At 39.2% G+C, this 26,386-nt stretch overlaps 1 protein-coding gene across 1 annotated transcript; it reads right to left on the minus strand.

Annotated features, from left to right (window-relative positions):
- Positions 1-651: 651 nt before the first annotated feature.
- RAB21 (RAB21, member RAS oncogene family) lies at positions 652-14,712 on the minus strand. The gene is made up of 7 exons (XM_027721941.2): positions 14,381-14,712; positions 7,577-7,636; positions 7,282-7,389; positions 4,623-4,686; positions 3,761-3,815; positions 3,258-3,346; positions 652-2,345 (listed from the first exon to the last, which is right to left on the minus strand). Exons 1-7 carry the CDS (start codon positions 14,525-14,527, stop codon positions 2,206-2,208), a joined length of 663 nt encoding a protein of 220 aa, XP_027577742.1. The 5' UTR covers positions 14,528-14,712; the 3' UTR covers positions 652-2,205.
- Between the last annotated feature and the right edge of the window lie 11,674 nt (positions 14,713-26,386).

Below are 26,386 nucleotides of genomic sequence, written 5' to 3' on the forward strand. Positions count from 1 at the left end.
AAATTGTAGGCTTCCTTACTCCCACCTAAGTTTTCAGCAGTAATAGTTTTAATTCTGTAAGAGACATAAGAGTTAGTATCAACACATCTTTGTTAGTTTTGTAATTGCCAGAAGTCACATGGAACACCCCTACCACAGAATACACTAAATACTTTTAGCTACAGGCAGAAAGATGTATTCTATACACTGCTTCAACTAAGTCTAGCTGAGGTTGGGTTGTTTGATTGCTTTTTTGCAGAGATTGAAAAAAATTAAATTTGAAAAATATGGAACTCCTATAATGACGAGATTCCAGTCTTGATCATTGAGTTTTGCCAATTTCACTCCTCATGTCACTATTTTATCACTTACAAGACTGACTTGACTGTTAGATACTGATTTTAGATCAAACTGACCCGTTTTTCAATTTGTCAGAGTTCACTGTTGTTAGATGAGAATGTTAACTGTGTTGCTACATATACACACATATAATCACAAATTTTAGATTTACATCAAAGCTCTGTACAGCCAAGAAACTTGACCTTCACTAGCACGAACATATCACCTTTCTCCATCATGCATACAATCATGTCAGAAGAGCACAACAATGGTAGTCTAAGAGAAAGCATCTACACCACAGTTAAGGCAGAAAGGGAAAAAAATGCACCAGGATCAGTCTGTATGAAAGCCATCTATTATTTCAGAGAAAATAAAATCAGATTCAAGACAGCACACTTCTCTTACACAGACTAATTAGCTACTACTACTCTTTTTGTGTATCAGAACATACCCACACCATTCAATGCATTCATATGCCATACTAATTCTACCTTTCAGGAAAAGGAAGGCCAAGGATATTCTGCTTTGTCATAGACATCACCTTTACTGTTTCTCCAAGCATGACAACTTAAGTAAAAAAAAGTCAGAGCACAAAACATTTTGAAGTTTCAGGTACTACCATCTTGTGTTTCTTTGTGATAGTAGTTCATACATTTTTTCCTGAAAAGTGTCTTCCCAAAACTTAAGTAGGCTTCAAAACACTTTACAGGAGAAAGAGTAAGTCAGGAATAAGTTCAATTCTGCCTAGAATCCCCAAAGTTACAGCTACATCTGGCAAGTTTCACATCTTCCATTTAATCACTCCAAATCAGAAACAATTCTAGTTAATGCCAATTAAGTTGTTCACTCAAGCCCTGCAAAACAGGGGGGAAAATGATGTTCACGAATAGTTTATAATGCTGTCTTGGGACACAAACATATTAAAACAGCTAAAGAATTTCCCATGCATCTGGTTTACTGGCTACCAGACAGATGAGGGCTAAAGTTGCTTTGACTTTCAAGGGGTATTCTGAGAGGGCAAAGTAACTGCAGAGGCAAGGTATATGCATGCATCAACTGTTTTAGTTGGGAGTCAAACACCTCAATGTTAAACAGCAGTCCAAAGACACATTCTCTTCCCAATAAGGGGATACTCTAAATACTGCTGTTTGCCAGAAATGGATTAAAAAATTGCTGTACCTATGGATGTACCCAAAACAAAGCTGTTTTCAGGTAGGGGCACTAGAATGAGCAATTCAACAGTACACATGAAAAGCTTGCATCTTTCACTGACTTATTCACTTCACAATCACTGACAAGACTGATGTACATATTTCTGCACCTGCAATTGTAAAAGCAGATAAAATATTTAATATGTAATTTACAATGTATTTTACCAGCTTGGCATACAGGATGAACAGAATATATCAAAGTAGTTGAGTTATAGGCTTGTGGAGGCCCTGCAAAAATATTACTTCATATATTTGGTAATTAAAAAAAAAAAAAAAATCAATTTGCATTTTAGAAGTGATACAATTCCATCTACCACAAAATACAAAGAGCTGCAAAAACGTATACCATTCCAACAACAATGTATATAAGTTATTAAATAATGATCTGATTTAAAAGAATATAAATGAAGCCTTTAAGTAGGTCTTTTCTACATGCATATTATTCCTCATTAAAGAAAAATATGTAAAAAGGCCATTGGTAATTGCTTTGTTAACCACTGTAGAAAATGCCAATTCTCTGGTCACAGATGCCACTAGTTTAGCACTTAAGGTCTCTGCAGTGTTACATGTGATTATTTTTAAATACTGTTAATTCTATTACTCCATTGGTAAAGAACGCGTGACTTGGAATATGGCAGTCTTCATATCAAGAGGGCAGTGATGCACAGTTTTATAATTATCCAGAAGAACAGCACCCTCCAGTGCTCTGTACTTGTGGCTCATCATCAATGATCTGTACACCTCGCCTTGCCATTCCTGACTGACTGGAACCATTGCCTCTTGCTCTTTCATCCACTTGAGCAGTTTCTATCATTCCTGTAAAGAAAGAAATGTATTAGATGACATTCCACTGCATTTTTACACAAGACTTTGAGATCTTAATCTGTCCGTGTTACATGCACAAAGTTCAGCAAGACTGGTTCTCCTATTTGCTATGCAGAACTAAGTACTCAGGTATCACATGGCATAGCTGTAAGAACATAATAAAATCTTTCTAAAGCATCAAACATCCAGCAGCTCCTGTTAACTAAGGGAGACCTTATGACGTTCAGATGTTCTGGAGTTAGCAACTTCAAAATCTAGGTTTACTCACCCATATCAAGAACATTCTGTTAAAAAACCAACCAACCAACCAAAAGCTCCCACCAATAAAAAAAAAAAACCAAACAAAAACCCCCACCCTCCAAAACAAAAAACCAAACCCCAAGCAACTCTTCAGACATGCGGGATAAGTTTTTCTTAAGTTCTTCTATCATAGAAACACAGTTAATAGGCCAACCTCCCTTTGTTACATTTTTATCCCATATACCATCTTTACCATTTGCCTAGACTGCTGTGTAAAATTTGCACCATTACAGCTTTGAGTTTATGATTTGTAATTGGCAGCATCTGAGAAGATCTTTGAAAGAGGCTGAAACAGAGGGCTTGAAGCAGGCAGTCACATGAAGTTTGATCTGGGTTACTATTTACGCACGGTAAACGTAACAGCAGTTGGTGCTCCAACAAATGACAGCATGAATTTGCAATATTGTAAGCATCCACACATCAAGCTTCCAGAGCTATTACAGTATACGAGTGGCTTGAAGTAGATTCAAATGAAGTCAGTTCTTCGTAGTAGTTTACATTAAAACTTTTCTGGCCTTACAAGCATTTTTTATATGGCCTTAAAAGCTTTTCTGAATTTATTTTATGAACGAGCTCTGTACCAACAAACTAGATAATACCTACTTTTACAAAGGTCAAGAAACAGTTCTTCAATTCCTTTGTTCTGTTTAGCTGAAGTATGATAATGTTTTGCTCCAACAGATTCAGCATACCTGTAGAAATGCAGATACGGAGCTTCATTGTAGTAAAAAGACTCAATCTTCCTAATCCACTTTACATGAAGCAGTAAGATGATCACAAGAGATTTTATTCTGACTTCAGAGTTAATCTGATTTTATATAAAAAAAGGAGTTGTGTTTAAAACTGCCATGACTGATGCAACACACTAGATGAAATTAGGAAAACTGCATAACTAGAAGTGCATTTAAACCACAAATGTTGACTGTAATCACATACAACTCTCAAGTTACAGTTTGGTCAATAAGGGGACTGGGACTCGGACAATAACAGAACACTTAACAAGTGGCAGGCATAAACCAGCAGTGCCTAGCTGGGCAGCATAACAAGTTTATTACTCTAGCATAACTCTGCAATGACTGTTTCCATTAATAATTGGTGTGACTTACATTTCTGCTTCTTGCACTGAAACATGTCTCTCTTTTTCCAAGTCTATTTTGTTACCTGTTGGAAACAAGTTAATAATTCAAGTCTTTGTACTCCAGAATTACCCCAAAATAAACCAGACAAGTAACCATTTTACCCCACAATTTTCTCACAAGCTGCCCCAGTAAAGACCAGCTCTTTTCTAAGTCTCAAATCAATGATATGATTTGAGAATCTCCTTTCACACAAGCGTTTAGAGACAATGAAGTGCTACTTCTGTAGAGAGATCAGGATAGCTAAATACCTCCATATAAGCCACTTAATTCAACCTTTTGCTTTTCTTCTTTGATTTACTGGCAGCTTCCCTGTGCTGCAGACATAATTTGTATAGGATATCCTTATATCTAACCTCATGAAAGTGTTTTAATAATTAGATCAGATTTAAATCTAAACCCAGTATTTCTGTTGCATTCCTTTACATTGAAATATCCAAGCTTTAAGACTATTTCCACCCCACAAGCACTTGATTATGAAAACAGACAAGCACCTAGTCTATGGCACTGAGAACAGTAAATACCACGAGTCTGAGTATTTGAAAGAAGGATAATACACATTTGAGGTATGTTTCTCTTTATTAAACTACAGTCTGCAGGTGTCTGTACCATGCACTTCTGACAGCATCATTAAACAGCTTATTGTTTTGAACTGAACACTTATTTTCCTCCATGTGATCTACTGAAACTTCTAGCTCCAATTCAATTTCAAATATCAAATTAAGCTTTACCTCTTCACATGTACAAGCTGTCAAAGCAGTGTTTGGAAGATGCTGTTAATCAAAGAGATGTTTCCAGTTAAGTCATTAGAATCACATGTTGAAAGACTTACCTACTATACACAAACAGATTTCATTTCCCAACATTTTTCTTAATTCCTTAACCCAGTTTTTTACCTGCAAAAAGAAGAGAGGCAAGTTTATTTTCAATGGATATACTACTAGCTTAGGCTATGCAGAACTATCCCACTTCCTTCATTAACCATTTACTCTAAACTTGAACCAAACATGTTTAGAGCAACATGGATGCAAAAATATAGCTACATGTCTCTTGTTCAGCAGCTTTTAGTTCACAGGTGAAATTAAGAGCAACTGACTTGGGTAAAATGGTTCAATTACTCCAGAAATATAACTCACCACACTCGTGTTAGCCCCACTCCAAAGAACAAGTTCACTGCATGGGCCACTTTAGGTCAGGCATGAGATCTTTTATCAACAGGCACTTACTGACAGTGCTGGAGGTCTCAGGTGAGGCCAATCAGCTGACTAGGGGGCGGCACCCAGCACCCAAGAGGGATTTAAAGGGCTGCTGGGAGCACCAGCAACCAGAACACAGCGAACAGGAGCAGGCAAACTGCAGTTAGCGAGGAAGTTCATGCAGGCAGGGCAAGCAGGAGGGGTCCAGCCACCTCCCAGATCTCTTGGAGGAGCTTTTTTTTTTCTTTCCCCATCATAACTCAGCTTAAGCCAGCAATGGTTTCCAAAAAAGCAAAAGCTGTTGCTGCTGCTGTTAAGACAAAGGGTGTGTCCACACAGATGGAACCCCTTAAGAGGGACACCAAGACAGACACAGCTGTTCAGGCCTCTGGCTGCGCAGAGTGTTTGAGCCTGGTGTTAGTACCAGAGGACAGTGTGAGTGGGGTCTGTGTGCGATGCGAGCAGGTGAATGACTAAGAAGTATTAGGGAAAGTGAAAGGGAAATTAACTGGTGGAGTCACACCCTTTTGCCCCCAAAAGAAATCCAGCAGGAGACGGCATCCTGGCCTGTATCAGGAACAGTGTGGCCAACAGATCCAAGGAAGTGATTCTTCCCCTGTACTCAGCACTGGTGAGGCCACACCTCGAGTACTGTGTCCAGTTCTGGGCCCTTCAGTTCAGGAAGGATATTGAGGTGCTGGAGCAGGTCCAGAGAAGAGCAACAAGGCTGGTGAAGGGACTCAAGCACAAGTCCTATGAGGAGAGGCTGAGGGAGCTGGGGTTGTTCAGCCTGGAGAAGAGGAGGCTCAGGGGAGACCTCGTCACTCTCTACAACTCCCTGAAAGGAGGTTGTAGCCAGGTGGGGGTTGGTCTCCTTTCCCAGGCAACTATCAGCAAGACAAGAGGGCATGGTCTTAAGTTGTGCCAGGGGAGGTTTAGGTTAGATATTAGAAAGAATTTCTTTACATAGAGGGTAATCAGACATTGGAATGGGCTGCCCAGGGAAGTAGTGGATTCTCCATCCCTGGAGATTTTTAAGATGAGACTGGATGTGGCACTTAGTGCCATGGTCTAGTAACCGCAGCAGTAGTGGATCAAGGGTTGGACTTGATGATCTCGGAGGTCCCTTCCAACCCAGCTGATTCTATGATCACAAATGATACTTTAAAAGTAGAGGCACCTGAACTGAGGTTAGATTATAACAGATGTTTGTTTCCTGAGAGAATGGATGGGACAAGAGTGTCGAGTCAGCTGATGGTAAGGTATCTATCATCAATTCTGTTGTCATTCTTTGAAGTTGTATGATCACTGCACTGACTTAGGAAGTGCTATTTTAAGGGAATTTAATCGTGAAGAGAGGCAATCACTTCAAGAACCTAGAAACAGTTAGGCTACATGATACAGTAGTAGCTATGCAATAACTTTTGCAAATCAGCCTTCCCTGTTTTTTTCCTGTTTTTTTGTATCACAGAGTTTTTACTAAGTAGGGCTCAGCATGAAAAGGCACAAGTTGAAGTAAACTCACAAGTCACAATTCTGCCAGTTGGGGCAAGTGTTTAACTACTAGCACAACTGCTTTACGTGCCTTACACCAGGCTATTTAAAATAGTTACAACCGTTGTGGAACTGCACCCTTACACTATTTCTATCACTGCTAACCCAAGCCTTGCTGATAAAACCACAATTTCTTACTTCTCTACACAGAAGTCCCATGAGTTTTGCCACAATCTAATCAGAGACAAACTTTAAAAAAAGAGTGTCGCTAGTTTTCAGCTGGAACATCCTATAGAGTGATAGCGCAGCTTTGACACAGGACTGTAAAAAACTCACGGCTCAAACTGATCAACTAATAATGCTATTAAATAATTAGCTATCAAATTTCAGGTTTTGATGAGGATTTGAAGTACAAATATCTATTATCCCAGAGAACATAATGTTGTTGTATTGCAATTTCAGCGTTCTCAGATCTGTAAGAAATCATGTCACTTAATATCTTTTAGTAATTTGGTTTATACAGTAGAGATCAGTATAGTATACTATAAAAACAGCCCTGGTTCGTGTTTACAGCCTGCCACAGGTAAGTCACATATCTAATTCTCTGGTATTCTTTGAATAACCCTGCTAGAACATCAGTAGACTGAAAAAGTCAGCCTTCAAAAGAATACTTCCATTCTATGGTCTAAATTTGCAAATGTAATATATATTGCTGAAAACAGAGGATTTCCATTTACACATATCACAGATTACTCTTTAATCAGTTTACATCTCACACAGATGTAAAAAGCTGTCCCGTACCTTTTGAAAAGAGTCTTCATCTGTTATATCATATACTAGAATAGCGCCATTGGAATCCCTGTAGTAGATAGGCCCCAATGCATGAAATCTTTCTTGACCAGCTGTATCCTGTATTTAAAATACACTTGTTAGCATTTAAGACAAAGCAAACAATACTTCAAGGAACTCATAATAATTACAAATTTTACTTTATTAAGAAGTGCCTAACATTTGAGATATAGTAAGCCTAAGTATTTTTTTTTTCAGAAAAATATTCTGATTAGCTATGGGAGAAAAAATAGGGGAGTAAACATACCCATATTGCAAGGTTTACTCTTTTTCCACCAATATTTAGCTTCTTTGTAAGAAAAGATGCCTGGAAAGCAAAACAGATTAGAGTTAAGTTTTACATACCAAATGCTCCATTTGACTTCAGATTAATTTATTAGTAAAAACATCTGAATCAATAAAAGACAAATTTCCAGATCAAAATACTCTGTAAGCCAGAAGGCTGAGTCAATACTAAGCCAGTTAGTCATTTTACTATAGTTTGCCAACAGTCTGTTCTAAATAAATTTGGCTTAAGCCAGTCATTTACTACATCTTTTTGCTGTTGTTTTGAATGATTTAGAGAGGATGAGTTGTGTGAGAAGAGTCTGAATTCACAACACTGATATTCTAAGCTGAAATCAAAGCATTTCACAGGAGTACGTGAAGTTTGGGTAGGAACCAGCCTAACTGGATTTTTAATTTGCAGTAATTGGGCAAAGCACTTCACTGTTAGTGAGCTACTAGAACAAAAAAATAGTATGAGTTAATCACTAAACATCTTAGAACACTAGTATTCCCCAAGTTTCCTTGTCTATATCTTTTCCCTTTTTTTTTCCCCCCCTCTAAAGTGAGCCCACAACTCACCCTCCTCTGCTTTTTGGTTCTGTGCTTTTGTTTGTTTGAGGTGAAAAGCCTCAGAATAAGCATACAAGCTACTTCAGAATCCCACTGCATTAACTTCTAGAAATGTTTTACAGGTCCAGAGCATATTGCAAGGTTAGTCTAATTTCAGTAGCTTGAGTAGATCTGGTTGTCTCGCATGATCCACATTTTCAAATACCACCTTTGTTACCCAGTCCATAATTCAATGGCTAAAAAGGGATATAATTTAATACAGTTTAATGGACCAGAACAGGGTCTGAAGGCATTGATGCATTAGGAACCCACTCCCCCCATTCTGAAGACTAGCAGAACATGTTAACATCAGACAATTCAGTTGCCAAGGGTTAACTTTTGTTTTCTGCCTTAAATTATATTCAGTTTTCCTTTCAGTTTCACATCAACCTGCATCTGGGTTCAAACAAGTACAGTGGTATTTTACGATACACTCATCACAGATTATTTTAGGCTGGATTGTAGCAGCTTAAGAGGAGTTCTCTGTATGAACACTGACCAGCCATAGAAAAGAGTCACATATGTGGAAAGTGCCATGGGCCAGATGAGGTGCTTGGACCAGTTTGCTGCTTAGCTACACAAGACCACAACAGTTCGATTTACAGCAACCTAAATTGCTGTCCAAGTGCCTGTTTGGAGTGCTGCCTGTATTACAGTCAAAGTCATCCCACACTCAACCGCTAGAGCAGCTCCTGCTCTTCAGATACTTTCCTAATATCAACTCTGGCATCTGTACGACCTAAGGTGAGATGATTAAAAAAAAAGCCCCTTTTCATATTTAAATTGTACCTTCCATGTACCTACCTAAAGCTTTCCATGAAGTCTGATGAACAGAATAGACAGAGAGAGAACATACCAGAAGAAAAACACTCAGATATTTTCCAAGAGCAGATAGCAAAGAACTCATCACTACAACCATTGTGTTCAACATAACAAAACAATTAACCCCTTCAGTACACAGTAAGAGGACATAAGAGTCTGGAAAAAGTTCCAGGCAGCATGTTAAGTGGATTTGATCCTCTAGCTAACCTGTAAACAAACAGCTTAACAGCAGAATAGCAAATTTTAAACATCAGAAAAGATTTAATTCTTTAATCAAAACCTCTATAGAAAGTAGTTGATAGCTTTCAGCTAGCTGTCCTTGAGGATTATCTGATCAGTACCAAGTCCTCATATCATAATTTGTTCTAAGTTTAAAAGCCAAAGGCTTAGAGGTGACTTCAGAAGTTTTAATTCAGCAACAACTGGGCCATATGGAGAGAAGATATGTTTAGGCACAACGAATCAAGCTTACCTGCCAATATTTTATTGGTCTGCTGTACTATAGTACTCAATATTCTATTGCAAATCTCAAAGGAAAAGCTCTTCTGAGCACTGTTTGCTTTTGTCACAACACCAACAATCCAAATCTGCTTAGATGATATGAATTTCACACACAGGGTTTAGAACCACATTTTGGCACCAAAAGGCAGAAAAATCCAGAAAAATAAACAGGATTTATATTTAAAAACACAGAGAACTCAGTATGCATGAACTTATATCATTGTAGTTACACTGACCCAATTAATAGCACGAGTATATTTCCTATCTGACAGAGCAAATATCAGAGTAGGTTCATCTGCATACTTAAATTTTGCTTCACTATCACCAATCCTTCAGGTACTACAGCTTTTGATAGGAATACTGTCTTTTACCACTAAGAGTAGAATATTCCATCTTCTATATACCCCAGTACTAGAAGACCCCTACATTCAAGTAAGGGTTTTTAGTATCTCCTGCAAAAATATCCATAACCACAAGGAGACTGTGTCAAGGTATTTACTATTGGGCTATTGTACTTCCTCTCTGTATTAAAACTTGATGAATTTGTACTGATTAAGTTTTAGTCTATCTAAAGTCTTAGACCTATAGTCAAAAAAGGATCCTATAGCAGATACCCTGATTACAAGCATGTTTGTCTGATAACAAGACTGGAAGCCAGTATTTGAAGCAGTCATCATTAGTAACGAGCAGAAAGCTCTGTGAACATGCTGCAAGAAACCATCAGTTCTACATTACAGATTAAATGCTTCATTCTTCTTTATTGTGTCCATATATTGGAAGAATACAGTTAACAGGCTCTGCTCTTAATAGGTATGGGTAAGTTTGATGCATTTACTATTAGTAAAATGCATTTTACATCCACAGTGGCAAACGTAGTGAAGACAAATCAACTAATATCCACCTTTTAACAAACACATATCCACCCCTTCACTCATTCTGAGGTAAGGAAAAAAAAAACCAACAACAAAAAAACCCAACCCATGTGAACAGTAGGACTATGCAGCTTTTAGAAATCTGGGGAACCCAACATGTACGGAAGAGTCTCAGCTTCTATTTTGAGATAATTTAGGGAAAAAGTCAGTTGCCAAGATTCCAAATTCTGCCAAGTTTCAAAGTCAAAGCCTTTGAAATCAGAACAGTCTATGCAGTGTTGGGTAATTACACATGAAAAAGGATTCAACATTTTCTCTAATCTCCCAAAAAATTACCAAATCCAGTACTGCGGTTTTAAGTTTAAGTTGTGGCTTGATTTACAATCAGTAACTCCTTTCTGTATTGATTTAATTACTATGAAAATTAATTTTTGCACGACTTTCAAAAACTCATGGATATACAAAACCACCATTAATTCAAAGATAAGTAATTGCAAACAACTCTTTGAAGGAAGCTACTAACTTTGGTATTTTGACTCTAGTGTCTTATGACTGGTCTGAAGAATACTTAGGCACTTAGAAGAATAAGGATAATGCTTTTATAAGAGTTAAAATTCCAATTTTTCTATATGTCTGTAAGAAATCTTTTCTTTCTTTTAATTCTTACTTCTAAGAGCTCAGTTTCACATGTCCACCAGGCCCTGTTAGGAGCTGACAAAGGGGCTTGAGTAGAATACAAGAGAGACCCAGCTGGAAGAGATTCTCCTGAAGTCGATGAATAAAAGCAGGTGTATGTCACCTGCCCCTGACTGTTTCATGTTCAACAGCAGCAGGCCAGGATACAAACACTGCATACAGCACTGAACTTCCTTGCATTGTCTTCTGCCAGTCCCCAAGTATCCTGAAAGCCAACACAGCTTTTCCAGTTTATGCAAGTCCAGCAAAGCCATCGGGATCTCTATAGTATGATTATATCAGCAGCTCTCTTGGGTTGGATATTTTGAAAGTCCTCCACACATTTGAGAGATCAGTACTTAGAAGTTGTATTTATATTGAGTAACTAACTAATATGAAGTATCTACCTGATTTTAAAAAAAAAAGTTTGACAGTAAGTTTATTATTGGAGTAATTCTAGCACAGTTCCCCTGGTATCAACTCATAGTTTAGAATTATTATATCAATATGAGAGCACTGACCTCAATATTTCAAACAATGGGAACCAATTGTAACTGTCCCACAAGATCTGATAACCACGTTATGGATTGTATTCATTGCTTGCAAAAACTCCTACCTCTCCTGCATCAGCTTTTCCACATTTTTCCACCTAGATGTTTTCTTAGGTGAATCAGTAGCTACCTTAATTTCCATCTGCAGGTCATCAATATCTTAAGTACATGACCTGACACAACTACAGCAACACGTCAAAGGAAGTTCCAGTTCACTCCAGCTAGCATTTAGTGAAGGGGGGTGTGGAGAGCAGAGAAACTGCTCCCTTTTAGTTAAAGTCTTCTGTTGCACAAAAGAAGCTTTCCTGTTTGGGTGTACACAGAATAACTTCACAGTAGAGTAACATCCTAAGTGAAGTTTCCAGAAGGCTTCAGTCTCACCACCCTTTTTGTTGCAAGCATATTGGAATAAAGCACTATGCAATACTTTCCTTTTTTAAGTCAGAGAAAACTGTGGATGGAGAGCCTCTTGTCTCAATATCTAGTCATCTTTTCATATGATTCATCACTGTCGCTCCTTTGCTGGACCAGGAGCAAAGCATTTATCTAATTTTGGCTTTATTGGAACAAAACGAATTTGTTGCAATACTTTGAACTCTTTCCATGAAACAAAGCAAACTTATCAGATTAAGCCTTTAATCTTAAAAGGAAACAAACCAAGGATGCTTTCCAAATGTGATACTTCATTGCTTAACCAGATAACCTAGTTTCTCTTATTTTTAAGGGATATTTTAATTTAATAGTGGAAGAACGTACTTCAACTTTGTTCTAGAACTGTACGATGTAGGAAAATAGGAATAAAAAAGATAATACTTCACAAGTGCACATAATGCATGGTAAGGTTCAACAGCAACTGACATTATATTTTATGATCAATAAGATGTTATCAGTGGCTAAGGAGGCTCAGAACAGAAAAGCAAATTACTTGAGAAACACCATGCAGTCAGTCAGAAGACACAGGTAGCAACCAGAAACCTAGTAACCTAGTGGAGAAACAAAATCTCAGTATGAATGTGAGCACATGCTTCCACTCCTTTACACACACCCCTCCAGACAGTCAAAACCAGAAGCTCTTGAGCCACACTATCTACAGATATTTTCCTATCAGCATTCTGGAGCTATTTAAAGTTGCATTTTATGACATTTGTGACCCAAGTCTGTATTTCAAGCTATTTTTGCTTATAATTTAAGGGTTTCCACTACAGATTTAAAGAACAAAAACCCAAACAACAAACACGCTACATCACAACAACCTACTCAGCCCTATTCATTTTACATGGGATATGAGAATTCAGCTACACATCATTTTGTTGCACTTTAAATGATTGTTTGCTCAGTGCTGCACTTCAGCTGCACCTCTGACACCTACAAGCTATTAGTCACATCTGTAGCATTCCAAATATCTTCTGTGGCATCAGAGCTACAGTCAGCTTGCCATAAATACCACACCATGCCTAGTAAACCTACCAACAGATTAACCCAAAAGCTAAGTATAAGCACAGGGTAACAGAGTTTAGAACATATTCTTTTTAGCTCTTCAGAGCAAAACTGGAACAACATTATCTGTGTAGGAAACATTCACTGTATTGTTTCTAGTGCATCTATAATGCTTCTTTGGTTTTAGGGAGTTTCACTATTAAATACTTCTGAGACACCCAATTAAAGAATTTTCCCCTAAATGCACGAGAACAGCACATAACTACCCTCACGCTCTTTTTTTTTGGCATCACCCACTATTTCTTCTGTACTTTAAGAACCTCAAAAGTAGTTCAAAACCCACTAGTGGCCCAAGTGGCAGGGTTTGTTTCCTTATTTAAAAAAAAAAATATTAAGAGCAGTATGTATTAAACCCCACACTTCCATAGACATGCTCACAACTGCTAAGAAAGATGCTGTGCAACTGGTGTAACCACAAATAAAAAGGTTAAGCAAGCTGACACATCCCAAAAGACTTAACATACCACCCCTACACTAAGTTCAAAACATATTTTCTGACACCATGCACAATATAAGCAGCTTATTCTGTACCATGCCATCCATCACTAATAGGTCATGAAGAAAACATTGTTTCCAAGCAGACACCCTGCCACATTTCATAAGTGGAACATGACTTTGTAGTTCTTTATAAATTAGCAGACAGTACTACTGATAATCTGACCATAATTCAGGGAGCTATTGTGACAAGCAAGTAAGCCTTAAGAATCTTTCCTGCTATTAAATCATAAGCCTTAATCTTGTCAATCATTTAGTGAAAGCTTTTCTCTTTAAACAGTAGCATTTAGGCAGCTCCAGTGTTGGGATTTGAGAACATGGGGAAGACTATGATTAACAGACATGCAGCACATATGAAACACTTAGTCATCAGTCCACTAACAGTGATTACAATAACAAAATTACTTTCGCATCATACCTCCCAGGACTCACATAAAGACATTCATATATATATAACTGGAAAAAACGGAGCAGTTAGCACGCAGAGTAGAAACGAGGCCTTAAAGTATTGAAAGCTTAGATATGAGGCGTGAAAAGAACTAGAAAACTGGCTTCCAGAGAACACGGCCTGGGACAGCCACCATTAGCGAGCGGAGATGGTTACTCCGGCTTCTGCTAAGCTGTAAACAAGGCACGGGCCGGCAGCCCTGGGAGGTGCGCGAGGTGAGGGGAGAACAACAACGGGACCCCCCTCACCGGCACTGCCCCCTCGCCCCGGCCCGGCCACCCCGGCAGGCGCTCCCCGCCCGCCCCGGCCCGCACCTGCAGGGTGGTGATGTGCTTGTCGTTGAACTTGTTCTCGCAGTAGCGCAGCACCAGCGAGGTTTTCCCCACGCAGCCCTCCCCGAGCAGCACCACCTTGAAGGAGAAGCTGCGGCCCCCGGCCGCCGCACTGGCCCCCGTCGCCATCCGCGCCCCGCCGCCGAGCCGCGCCTCACATCAACGGGCCGCCGCCGCCCGCCGGGACGGGAGGCCCCGGGGGAGCGGGAGGAGGACTGGCGGGGACGCAAAGGCAGCGCCGAAGCCGCGGGGATGGAGGCGGAGGAGGAACACAACCAAACCTGCCCCGCGGCCGCAGCCCCGCTGCCCCTAATGGCGGCTCCTTCCTCCTACGTCACGCGCTGCTCGGTCACGCGCAGCCCCCGCCGCCAATGGGAGGGGGGGACGCGGCGGCGGCGGGAGGGAGGGGGCGGGGCGGGGCCAGATGGAGGGGCGGGGCTTGGGGCTCCTCCTCGGAGCTGGAAAGGCGGGCGGGTTTTGCACGCGCGGGTGGGTTTGTTTTTAAGTGTCAAATTAAGGCTTTCTTATGCAACGAACGTACCTGCCGAGCGTTTCCCCGTGGAAACGAAAAGCCCCTAACAAACAGGCTATAAACGTCACAGGCACGGATTTTGTTCCAGCTTCAAAGGCCCCGTTGCAGTGGATTAAGTTACACTAGTCTATTACACTGGTCTGTAAATGTTTGCAAAATAAAAGTCCATAGTAAAGTATTTTAAAACAGAGATGTGGGAGCAGGTAAGGAAAAAGGCACGAGAAAAACGTTCTTCCGTCGAGTTCCTTGATTGTAGGGGTCCGGTACTGTTCCATACACAAGAATTGGATAACTGCCTTGTAAAATTTGGTATCATTCCTTAATTAAAAGCAATCCTCACAAACCGATCCAAACAACTACGGGCGGCACAGTCTTTCTCTAGTGATCACGTAGTGACAAGAAAAATAATGCTTATGAAAAGGCTCCATAGTGCAGTTTCTTTTGTCAGATAGTATTAATGCTCTGTTGTGTGAGAAAGAAGAGAGGAATGACCAGAGAATGCGTCCAGGAGAACAAAGATCAGATTTCCTGCAGCAAGAAGCAATACATTCACACACAAAATGGATTGGTTTTATTTCCTCCAGATGTAAATAAAATAAACCTTTTTCGTAAATTAAGGAAATGGGACAAGGTAAAAAAATCAATGAACACACAATCTTTAGGCATATCTTTTCTTTAAATAAATTTCCAGTTTTATTAGAATGTAAGTACTTTCAGCAAGTTACTATAAAAATACTGTCTTGCTGGAAAGTGATGCTTGTTTCTGTCAGTCATGCCTTCTGTGTATAGTCAATAAAACTGACTGGCGTGTTAGTTATTCTTTCAGGCTGAACAGAAGAAGGAGACAAAATGGAGTTCAGATTAAGATTGCCAGAGACAATGGAAATCAATGGTCATGAGCACAAGCTGCTTCCAGGGCCCAGCAGTTGAAGCTTTCCTGGGTAACTGCTGGCAAATGCACCTGCTGAGACACAGACATGCTGTCTTTAAAAACCTTCTTGTGCTTACAACTTTCTACTGTTGTCAACAAAAGCATACATACATTCTTTATAAATACATGGGATTAAATTGAAGAATAGACCTCATTTGTACTTTTCAGTTCTTCTTTGAATGGAAGCAACCCACATATCTGTTACATCTTATTCATTAAAAGGGTACTTTCTGCATGGGTGTTTTTTAATCAATCCTAAGTGTATTATTATACTGGACACTGTAGCTGAAACAGAGGTTATCTTCCAGTGAGAAAGAGACCTGAAGCTTTGGAAAGGGCTGCACAAGACACACCCTGTATGAAGTCTATGTGCTGAATGCACCTGACAGCATTTTTCTAACTGAGGGCACAGCAAAGCATAAGACACCAACTGAAGCTCAGTTCTGGCTGACTATTTCTCTAAGAATCCTGTGCTGTGGTGCAGAGACAAACGATGCATTTCCCGCTGACAGTAGGCTGCTGCAAGTAACTACAGTATCCCACCATTTCTGCTCTCCTTTCTCTTGTCTGGAACCTGTGATTACTGATTTTGTTGTACTTTCCAAAACTTCAGCCACCAGTACTAAATGAAATTAGAAGGCTGATCTGGCTGATAATAGAAAGTTCTGTCAGAGCTACCCGAAGTGTCACATTTCACTGTAATCTGCAGGTTTAAATATCTGTGACAGTTACCAAGTTATTTTAATGGTGTTAATTTAACTTGGGAAGTGTTTCTTTTGTTTCAGCGAATTCAGAAGAGAATGGCTCTTTTTCCTGTAATTTAGTGCGCTTCTCCTTTTTACACCGTTTCCAAAAAATGTTTTTACAGACCTTCTGTGTTAACTGTGTTGCTGATTACATCTGCATGAAAAATGTCTTTTGAGACATATTTTATATTTCACAAAGATGCTACAATATTCTGTATGTTATTAAGTGGTGCAAACAAATAACACCAGTGTATCCATTGCCATGACCTTTTATCATTCTTGGTAATAGTTGGACTAAATGATTCTTGTAGGTCCCTTCCAACTTAAGAATATTCTGTGATTCTGTGATTTTACTTAAGTCTTTTACTTCACAGGTGGTGTCATCTCCGAAAGTGAAAATAATGTACTACTTCCAGCTTTCATTATTAGATCTCCTTATAAAAATATTAGATGTATTAATTCCACTGTGAACTGAAGTGCATGCAGTAGTTGTCAGAGAAGATACTCTAGCTGGTCAAACCTATAACAGCATAAGCAGCACCTTCCATGCCATGGATGACACATAACTGATTTCTGGGATAATTATAAGTTTCCTGCAAATTATAAAAGTAGCAGTTGATTTGCAAATAATGTCAGTCTTATATTTCCATTTTTTCCCTTGGAAAATATTTTTGAGCATAATTTGCCATACTTACAGTAAAACGTTCTGATTTTATCAGATTTACTTGGAAAAGAAACATAGTACTAAATCTCTGCCAAATAATGTACAGTTGTATAAGATCAATCTCCACAAGAGTACAAGATGTCCAACAAAGCAAGAAATCAGAACAGGGAAAAAACCCCAGCCCAACAACAACAAAGACCCACTTAAAATGAACTTAGCAGTATTGTCAAAAAGAAAGATGGCTATTCAGGTTCAGAAGATAAAGAATAAAGATGAAGAGTAATGCATGTGAACCTGAAGAGAAAAAAACCCAAATAATTCAGAAAGAATCTTGACTGAGAGGGACTTTTCTGAATGTGTTTCATCTACTCATTGACTGCTGAGAGCCTTCATGTACCCACAGGGATATATTTGACAGGTCCAGTAGTGCCCTTGGAGGCTTTGTGCAGCGTGAAATTAATTTATAATTTAGAAATAAGCAAAACATAGAATCTAATTTCTAGCTAAGAAACAATGCCAACAAGGAACAACTGAGTTTTTTTCTTGTAACAAAAAAGATTAGTATTTTCTAAAAGTTCAATTCTCCATGTTGAACAGGAATTGTCTGTAAACGTTATTCCCCCAGGGTAAGCAGTTCTGAATTCTTTGCCACTTTGCATTATCTTTTTCATACCTACAGGGCAACACATATGACAATGCCAAATATCATCCCCATGCAATCGTGACAGATCCTCTCATTGACAAGTGGATGTGTGCTAAGAACAGCTGCTCCACCATGCATTGACCCCTTGCTCTTGGTGTTTTCACTTGCAGGGGCAAAAGCTCTGTTTCAGCTCTAAATGAGAGGCCCTAACCCTCTAGGAGAGGGTAAACCCATGGCTTACGAAGTTAATAAGTTTTAAAGTGTCAGAGTTAGAAAGACAAAACTTCCCTCCCCCAGAAGTCTGTTTACTAGATCTATGTTATAACCATACTAAGAATGAAAACATTAAAAAAAAAGGAAGAAGAAAAAGTGGAAATGCTCATTTTAAACACATTAAACACATGCTGGCAGACCAGGGAAATTCCAGAGGAAGGCAGAACTGGTCAAAATTTAAAAAGTAAAAATGGGACCCATGCAATCATAAGCTATCTAGAGTAATACCAGGCATTGGCAAACCTTATTTAAACAATCATGACAATGTTTTCAAATACAGAAGCAGACACTTTCAAGGACAGACCCACAGCTGTATTTACTTCCCGGAGTGTATAACAGATGAAACTTTCTACCAGAGTAACTTGCTGCTGCATGGTGCAGCAGGAGATAGGGAAGTCAGTGGCACCATGGGCTCGCTCAGACTCTGCTCGGTGACAGTGGTGTGCAAGCAGATCCGCAGTGAAATCTTGCATTTTGCTGACTGTGAGTCAGTCACGGCAGTAATAGTAAAAGAAAGGGTTTTATTTACTGGTTGATAAGCCAGTAAATTTTCCAAGAGGTCTTATAGCAGGAATGAGAACATGGAAATGAAGCATGGGAGCCAACAGAGTTTCTCAGGGACATCCTAAAGCCTACTGGTTTCAGTGCTACTGAGCTTCAGTTAAGCAGTGATTATCTGAGAGGATAGGAATGAGCTGCTCTGAGCAAATCTGTTTTGAATCATGGAAGGCTTACTTAATCAACTATATATCTTCATCCAAATCATCATCTGTATAACAGCAACCAGCCTGTTTGCTGACCAACTATTTGGTAATGATAATTGCCTGTTGCACATAGGCTTGCACAGCCTTCTGTACACACACAAGCCTTGATACACCCATCTTCACCACGGCATTCATACCTTCCCCTGTGGGGAGGAGCAGATGATGACATGAAGAAAAGTAATGATGCAAAAGAAAGACTAATACTTAGATGAAGCATTCAAATATTATGAGTGCCAGTCAACAAAATCTAAAGGAAAAAACAGGTCACATCAAAGGAGACTGAGATGAGAGTACAGACTTGACTGTTCAAAGGTAACGTCATAGCTGTACTAATTTTTTCTGGTTCTTGACTTAGCACCACATGTTAACAATCAGAAAAATAATTGCTTTATAATGCAATAAACCACAAATTCACTGCGTCAAGAACTGGATGAGTGGTTCAGAGTAGTTATCAGTGAGACAGGTGTATTTGAAAACTGATGTTTCCTTTAGGGCTTTTTGGGTTTCCTAAATGGCCTGTAAAGTAAATATAAAATCAGTGCTAATCAAACTTGATGTGGTACTGTCAGTGTAATAAACAGTGGTAAGAATAGGGTAGCCAGCAAAAACTGTATAAAATGCTGTCATCTGAAAAGTAGAAACATTGTAAAGAATGTAAAATTGTTAACTCTTAGTCGATGTAAAGAATTACAGAGTCAAAACCTAACAGGTATCTAAGTATATGACTTCAGCAAAAGGGTGGAGGTAATTCCTGGATATGAAATAAGGAAGTAATGAAGAGGTTATTTTATCTCAGTGCATAGTGTCGATAAAAGTAGTACTGGAATTTGGCATGCAGTTTAAAAACAGGGCACAGAGCAGGAAAAGGCTCACTTTGGTCAGCTCATCAGTGCTGTAGCAGGAATAGGTGCAAAGAAAGAACTAATAGGAGGAATCTAAAGCCAGAGCATTCAGATTCAAAATGAAACAAAAGTTGTTAAAACAAAGACAAATTATCAAGTGAAGCAAACAATTCATCATCTTCTGGCAGCTTTGCATGAGGGTTGATGGATAGCTCAATGGCATGACTTTGGCCAGACACATATTGTATTTCAGGCAGTCATCAGGCCCAGTTCACAGGAGATTGACCATCTCTACTAGCTCTGAAACTTAATAATAATTTTAAAATAATTTCTTTTTTTATAATGTATTCATCATATTTACTGCTGAAAAAAAAGCTAGTCAGAATTATTAATGGCTCAAATGAAAACCACATCTCACCAAAATGTAGTGCCTTCAACTAAGACTTTTAAAATTTGGAGGAAAACTTGTATTCTAAACATATACTTCATGGGAATGTGTGGAGCAACCCCAGGACTACAGTGTATGGTTTAAATTGAAGCAATTTATCCTAAAGCAGTCCTCAAAACAAGAAAAAAAATTTAATATCGCCATTAATATAAATTGATATAAAACTTCCTGCTACTCTCACAATATATTAATTTTATAGATATTTTCCTTTGTAAAGTGTTCCTTGAAGCACTTTCCTGTGCAGATACTGTCAATGAGCAGGTAAACAAACCAGCAACAACAATTACATGGTCAATTACCATTCCTGCTCGGTCTTGCATTTTAAAATATTGTATAAAGGACAAGTAACTAGACACCAGGATTATCATGCAAACTCTTAAGGCAAGTGGTTTCATTTCTACTGACCAAACAAATAAAATAGAATCTGCCAGCCCATTCCTTTCCTTCATAATTTCTTCCCTTAGAAATTTCTAATTAATGAATAACCCAGTTTCAAGAAAGTCACATAGACAAAATGCAAAAAAGAGTTTATCAAGGTCAACTGCATATTACTTTCAGCAGAATGCATCCCATTAAAAAAATATCTTCTTGCTGCTTTGACCAATCAAGTATTTTTTTTTAAAATGTTTGCATTTTGTTATGAGAAGTGGAGAGCTGTAGTGATAGAAATTTTGACCTCACTTTCTGTCTAGAAAAATGCTTAAATATGACTCCTGCCCCCACACATGAAGCAGGTGATGCTCCAGGGCATTATGAGGGACTGTGGGGTTACATCTGTCTTTTCTGTTCTGCAGGAAACAAATCTGTGCTGTCAGAAGAAGCTTGACATTAACGGTCCCATGGGGTCTCAGGCTGCCTGATTAGATTAGGATTACATTTTTAAGAACCATGCTGTAACAAGTGACAGGAGTGATGTGTTTCTGGCCAAAATCCTCCACTCACATATGAGTGAGAGCACTACACCAAGTTGCTGTTCCATTGTACCCTGAGCAGGCTGCCTGCCAGCACAGGGTTAGACAGCCTCCAGAGAGTAAATGCAGTGGTGTATGTACACTGTGTGCATGTATATATGGACAGATAGGTATGTAATTTTCTATTATATGTATATATATTGTGCATATAAAAGGTGAGATTAAGAGTAAGATTAAGCTCATTATAGTAATTCAAATAACAATCTATGTCTCTTCAAGTGGGATGGCCTTTGAAAAGCCATTATTTATATCAAACAGTTTCTTCATTAACCAGTAAAAAACATCCCTGTGGCAGGTTTGCACACCCAGCCAGCAGCAACTTCAACACTGTAATGCAAGATGTCCTTCAGGGGTGACAGCTTGGTATTGTCTTGGCTCTTCTGCACCTTCTTGTCTTGTGTAACAGCAAAGGTTAGTTTAAATGGTGGCCCTTTCTCATCTGTCTTGTGCTTACCATATGAGGTAAGGACAGTGGTCCTTATGTCATTATCTCCCTGCACTGCAAGAGGAAAGCTGTGAATCTCCAAGGACAACAGGCATAAGGCTAGATTCAGTCATCTTCGCCTTTCAGGTGTGAAAGCCTGACAGCAGTTTTAAAATGGTGTATAGCAGACACCTCTGAGCTCCCAGCTCTGTCAAGTCTCACTTCTTGACTCCTGTGCTCCCCAGCAGGGGCTGAATTACTGCTGCATATTTGAACTCCAAAGCTTCAGGATGTTCAGCCTCTAAGGTGAGTTAAGAAACATCCACAAAATGCAGGTCAGATCCTAATTGTCCAGGCCAATTCTCTTTATGTTAATTTTTCCTGTGGGCATCTAGCATTGGCCAGGTTCCATGAGGCATGCTGAGACCTCTCCTCTGATTTGATGGTACACTTGATGGTTCCTAGAAAAGTTGACGTCTCTACTTGTGTTTGACAAAGGAATAATACAAGATACAAGAATTTAGAGAAGGGAAACAGAGTACTTTCACATGACTGGGGTACAAGAATTACAGGCAACAAGCTAGTGCCTCGAAGCCTCAGGGTCCGTTTTGGTGGCTCCCTACTTCACTTTTGCACAGGACAGTTGTTGCTAGTGTAAAAGGAAAAGATTGAGGGAGTTGGAGAATGATCATATTGCAGTGGAGGCATTCTAGAAAAAGATCTGACCTTGCAGGTGATGTTTTCTACTTCTCAATTACACTGAGCTGTAATTGTGAATTCTCCAAGGAAATGTGAGCAATTTCTTGGACTCCCATTTTTCCCCATATTCTATTAATACCTTAAAGGAAGGTGTGAAAGAAATCATCTATTACTATAAATAACTTGTTTGAAAGGTGAAGGCTGAAATTATCTGTGTATCTGAATTGACTTGTTCCACAGGGAAACATAAAACAATTGGTTATGGACTTTAACACAATGCCAGTCTCTCTCATGCATAAAGTATGCTATAATATCACTCAGTCTCCACACTTTTCTATGCATTGTTCTGTGCATGAGTTTTCTCTGACCAAAAGTGTTGCCTTCCTGTCTTCAAGGCAATAACGTCTGTACCTACAGAGTGAGACCTCTAGGGAGCAGCACTACAGAGGAGGTGCTGCCAATGGAGATCATGGATCTGAGCAGCTCAGGAACCAGAGCTGAAAAACATTCACAACATTGGGAGGTTTTGGATTTTAGCATAGCGACCAAGGGGGGAAATAATTTAAAGAAGCTTTTCAGGAAACGGCCTTTATTTTGTAAAATAAAATTAACTACTCTCTAGAGGTTAGTATTGAAAACAGGTTGACTGATTCTTAGGTAATATGTTTCACTAAACGTTCTCTGGCTGTTTGTCATCTTTGATAGAGGCTTCTGTAAAAAACAGGGGAGCTTCACCAGCAGATAAAATGAGCAGACATGACTGAAGCATGGTGAAAGTAAGCTAGAGTACAACATCCAGTGCAGAAAGCTGAGGAGAAAGAAATAAACAACACTATACATTTTAAACTCGCCAAAACACTTACAAATGACACAGACTGTAGTAATCCCACATGCAAGTCATCTAGGAGACACTGCCAATCTCTGATCTTTCCACTAAACTCCATAGGATCTTCCATTGCAACAACTCATACATGTCATTAGTATGTTGCCTTAGGGTTTTTTGATTTTTCTGATTTTTATAGGTTTTAGAAGTAGTTATGTAGTAAATGTAGATTTTAGAAGCAGCTGCATTTATTCCCTCACCCTTTAGCACAGTAGCTACACATATCCCCAACCCTCTTACCCCATTCCATGTTCCCCATATCAATTCCCCCCTAAATTCCATTAGCATATTTAGTCTTCTTTTCAAGGTAGGCCGCCTTCTGTTTAAGAACATCTGCTCCCGAGCCTGAACCGCAAGATATAACCAAGGACTGTGTGCACTGTGTGCTCTGAAGAAGACCAAGATGAGGAAGAAGTGGTCCCAAAACGACCCCAGACCCAATTCCCGAGGGGTGGGTCAGGGGGTGGAACGGGGCAAAGGCCAGGGGGTGAACAAGTCAGGGATTGGATGGACATTATTATAAAATTGTAATAACACTGGGTCAGGGGCGGCACGCGCGTGACTTGTAACCCCAATGCCTGAGAGGCATCATTAAAACCTTCCCTTCCCTTACCTCCAAATTAAGGTGCCCTGGAGTTTTTTTCTCCCTGAGTTTTCTTTAGGGAACAGTATCAGACACATCCCTACCAACAGCATAATAAATTCAGTAATGAGGAATGAGGCTATCAAGAAACCATCCAAAATCTCTTGATTTTGCGTCATGTTTATAGAATCATAGAATCATTAAGATTGGAAAAGACCTCTAAGTTCATCAAGTCCAACCACTAAAGGACCATATCTATATGTGTTTTGAACACTTCCAGGGACAGTGATTTCACCACTTCCCTGGGCAGCCTGTTCCAATGCCTGAACACCCTTTCAGTGAAGAAATTCCTCCTAATATCCAATCTAAACCTCCCTCAGTGTAACTTTTGCTCACCATCGAAGGCTTGCAAGTTGTTTTGGGTCTGAACACTTTTAGATGGCTTAGGTATTTTTCTGTTCAAATAAATTTTAAATGTCTTAGTGCTAGCAGATGAAGAAACTGTGTGTATCTAATGGCAAACTCAAGGCAAAGAAATACTTCTTTTGATAGTAAATTGTGCTTCTGTCAACAGGCATCAGCTGATGACTTTGCTCTTTGTAAAAAAAAAATATTTTGTTTTTTTCTTCATGCAAAACAGACAACAATGATGAACTAAGTTGGCAGGGCAGAATACATTTGCATAGCTGTATGAAAATAACAAGCTGATCAAAAGATCATACAAGATATGTGAAATGTTAAGGATAGATCCTAGATTGCTGCTTATCATGAATTTGCTTTGCTGTAGCTTGGTGATGTGATAACACATGGTGAAAGCGAGTGAGCATACTTAAGCCATTTCACATTGCTCTCCCACTGTTGGGCAAATCTCAGTGCTTCAGGAAGCAACACTATACAGAGATGACAGATTTCTTGATAAATCAGCGCAGCATGAAAGACACTTCCTGGTGTCTGAAGGATGCCGGTGTCTTCAGTGGGATATAAGGCTGAAATATTGATTACCTTCATTGTCTAATTAGTTGATGGGGCATTTTATAAAACTTTATAATTGAATATTCATGTCACTTGTCTATCACATGATTAGTGTGTGGTTAAATAGCTGTTATGCATTAATAACCCACACCAGCATTGATGGGAATACTGTCACTCACAAACTAGGCACACCATTTTGAGAGTCACTGCTTGTTCAGATACATTTTTAGGCTCATGTAAGTGGTCAGTTCACAAAGTTTACACAACATCAAGCTAAAACATATTGTTGCCATCAGCTAGTCTCACTTCCTGATACCTTCCCTGGCTAATTCTCACATGAATTAGAGCTTCTCTTTTAGACAAATATTCATCATGGTTTCAGCTTTTTATCTGTGTAATGACAGTCACTCTAAATGCTTGAACCTGGAAAACTTTTGGTTTGTTTTCAACCTGTATTGCTTCAGCACTATATAATTTAAAGGAGTTTTACTACACTCAGTTTCTGGTGCCACAATTTTAAATAGTCTGTCCACATCTGTTTCTTTAAAACCTCCTTTGAAGACTACTGAAATGGTTTTCCTGAGCCTGGAAATAAGTGCCAGGGTAGGGAGGATCTGAACTGATGGCAGTAATAATACAATCATTTTGAATTAGTTAACTGATGTTTGAAGATTAAGTACAATTTATCAAAGATAAAACTGATTAATCTGATCCTGCAACTGTGCATGCACTTAATGAACTTTACTGACATGAGCGGGGCCCACCTGCTGCAGGTGATGCAGAGGAGCATGCTGGCTGCAGTTGAGCAAGGAGGTTTAGAGTCTGCTTAACCTTAAACAACACTAGGTTTATTTACTAACACTTAATTACTAACACTTCAGCGTGACTACTCGTGGGTTTAAAATTAGCTGTGTGGTCGACATTTCGCTGGCTAATATCTTGCTGCTCTCCACTTCGTGGGATCAAACAGTAACAAAGTAGAGCTGCACTGGAATGCCTGATGCCACCCTGACCTTGGTACAACTACGACAGTGCTACTGACTCTGCAAAGATTTGTACAAATGCTGTGCTGAAAACAAGGCACAGGAAAACAACCCTAAAAGTTTTGATCAACCTGTGTCACTTCAAATTACGAACACTTTAGCATATTAGTGACAAAAGTGCTGTCATTGATACAAGCTTTGATACAAGTTTTTACAAAAATTACTAAGCAGACCATTTCTTATTACAGACAGAATAATATAAGTGCAGGTGGTTTGGCAAGGCAAATTTACTTTTCTGCTTTTCAGCTCTCCTGTCTGAAAAAAATTGGGAAGATACCTATTCTAAGAGCTCTAGGGACTGACATTTCGATTCCGGGGAAGACACTGAACTGTTTTTAGAATTGCCTTCAAATCTAAAGATAAAGTCTGCATTAAACTCCTATACAGATGAGGGTACCTTAGCACTCCTCAGCGTCCTTAAAGTAGAAGTGGAGCTCAGATTGCTGCAACTTGCAGCACTAGCTGTCAGCTTTTGTGGTTTTACATTTCACTTTTCCCTAAACCTGGATGGGAAGGGAGACATTATAGGTCCCAGAGGACATCAAATAGTAGTTTTATATGAATATTTGC

This window comes from Pipra filicauda, unplaced genomic scaffold, assembly GCF_003945595.2.
Source record: "Pipra filicauda isolate LSUMZ 115617 unplaced genomic scaffold, ASM394559v2 scaffold93_size3172892_pilon, whole genome shotgun sequence".
NCBI classification, from domain to species: Eukaryota; Metazoa; Chordata; class Aves; order Passeriformes; family Pipridae; genus Pipra; species Pipra filicauda.

Excerpts from the sequence above, each read along its gene's own strand:
- RAB21 (XM_027721941.2), bottom strand. The coding sequence starts at position 14,527 with ATGGCGACGGGGGCCAGTGCGGCGGCCGGGGGCCGCAGCTTCTCCTTC. Across the intron at positions 7,637-14,380 it reads AGCACATCACCACCCTGCAG|GCATCTTTTCTTACAAAGAA; the intron begins GTGCGGGCCGGG and ends TTTGCTTTCCAG. Across the intron at positions 4,687-7,281 it reads ATGAAGACTCTTTTCAAAAG|GTAAAAAACTGGGTTAAGGA; the intron begins GTACGGGACAGC and ends TTCTTTTTGCAG.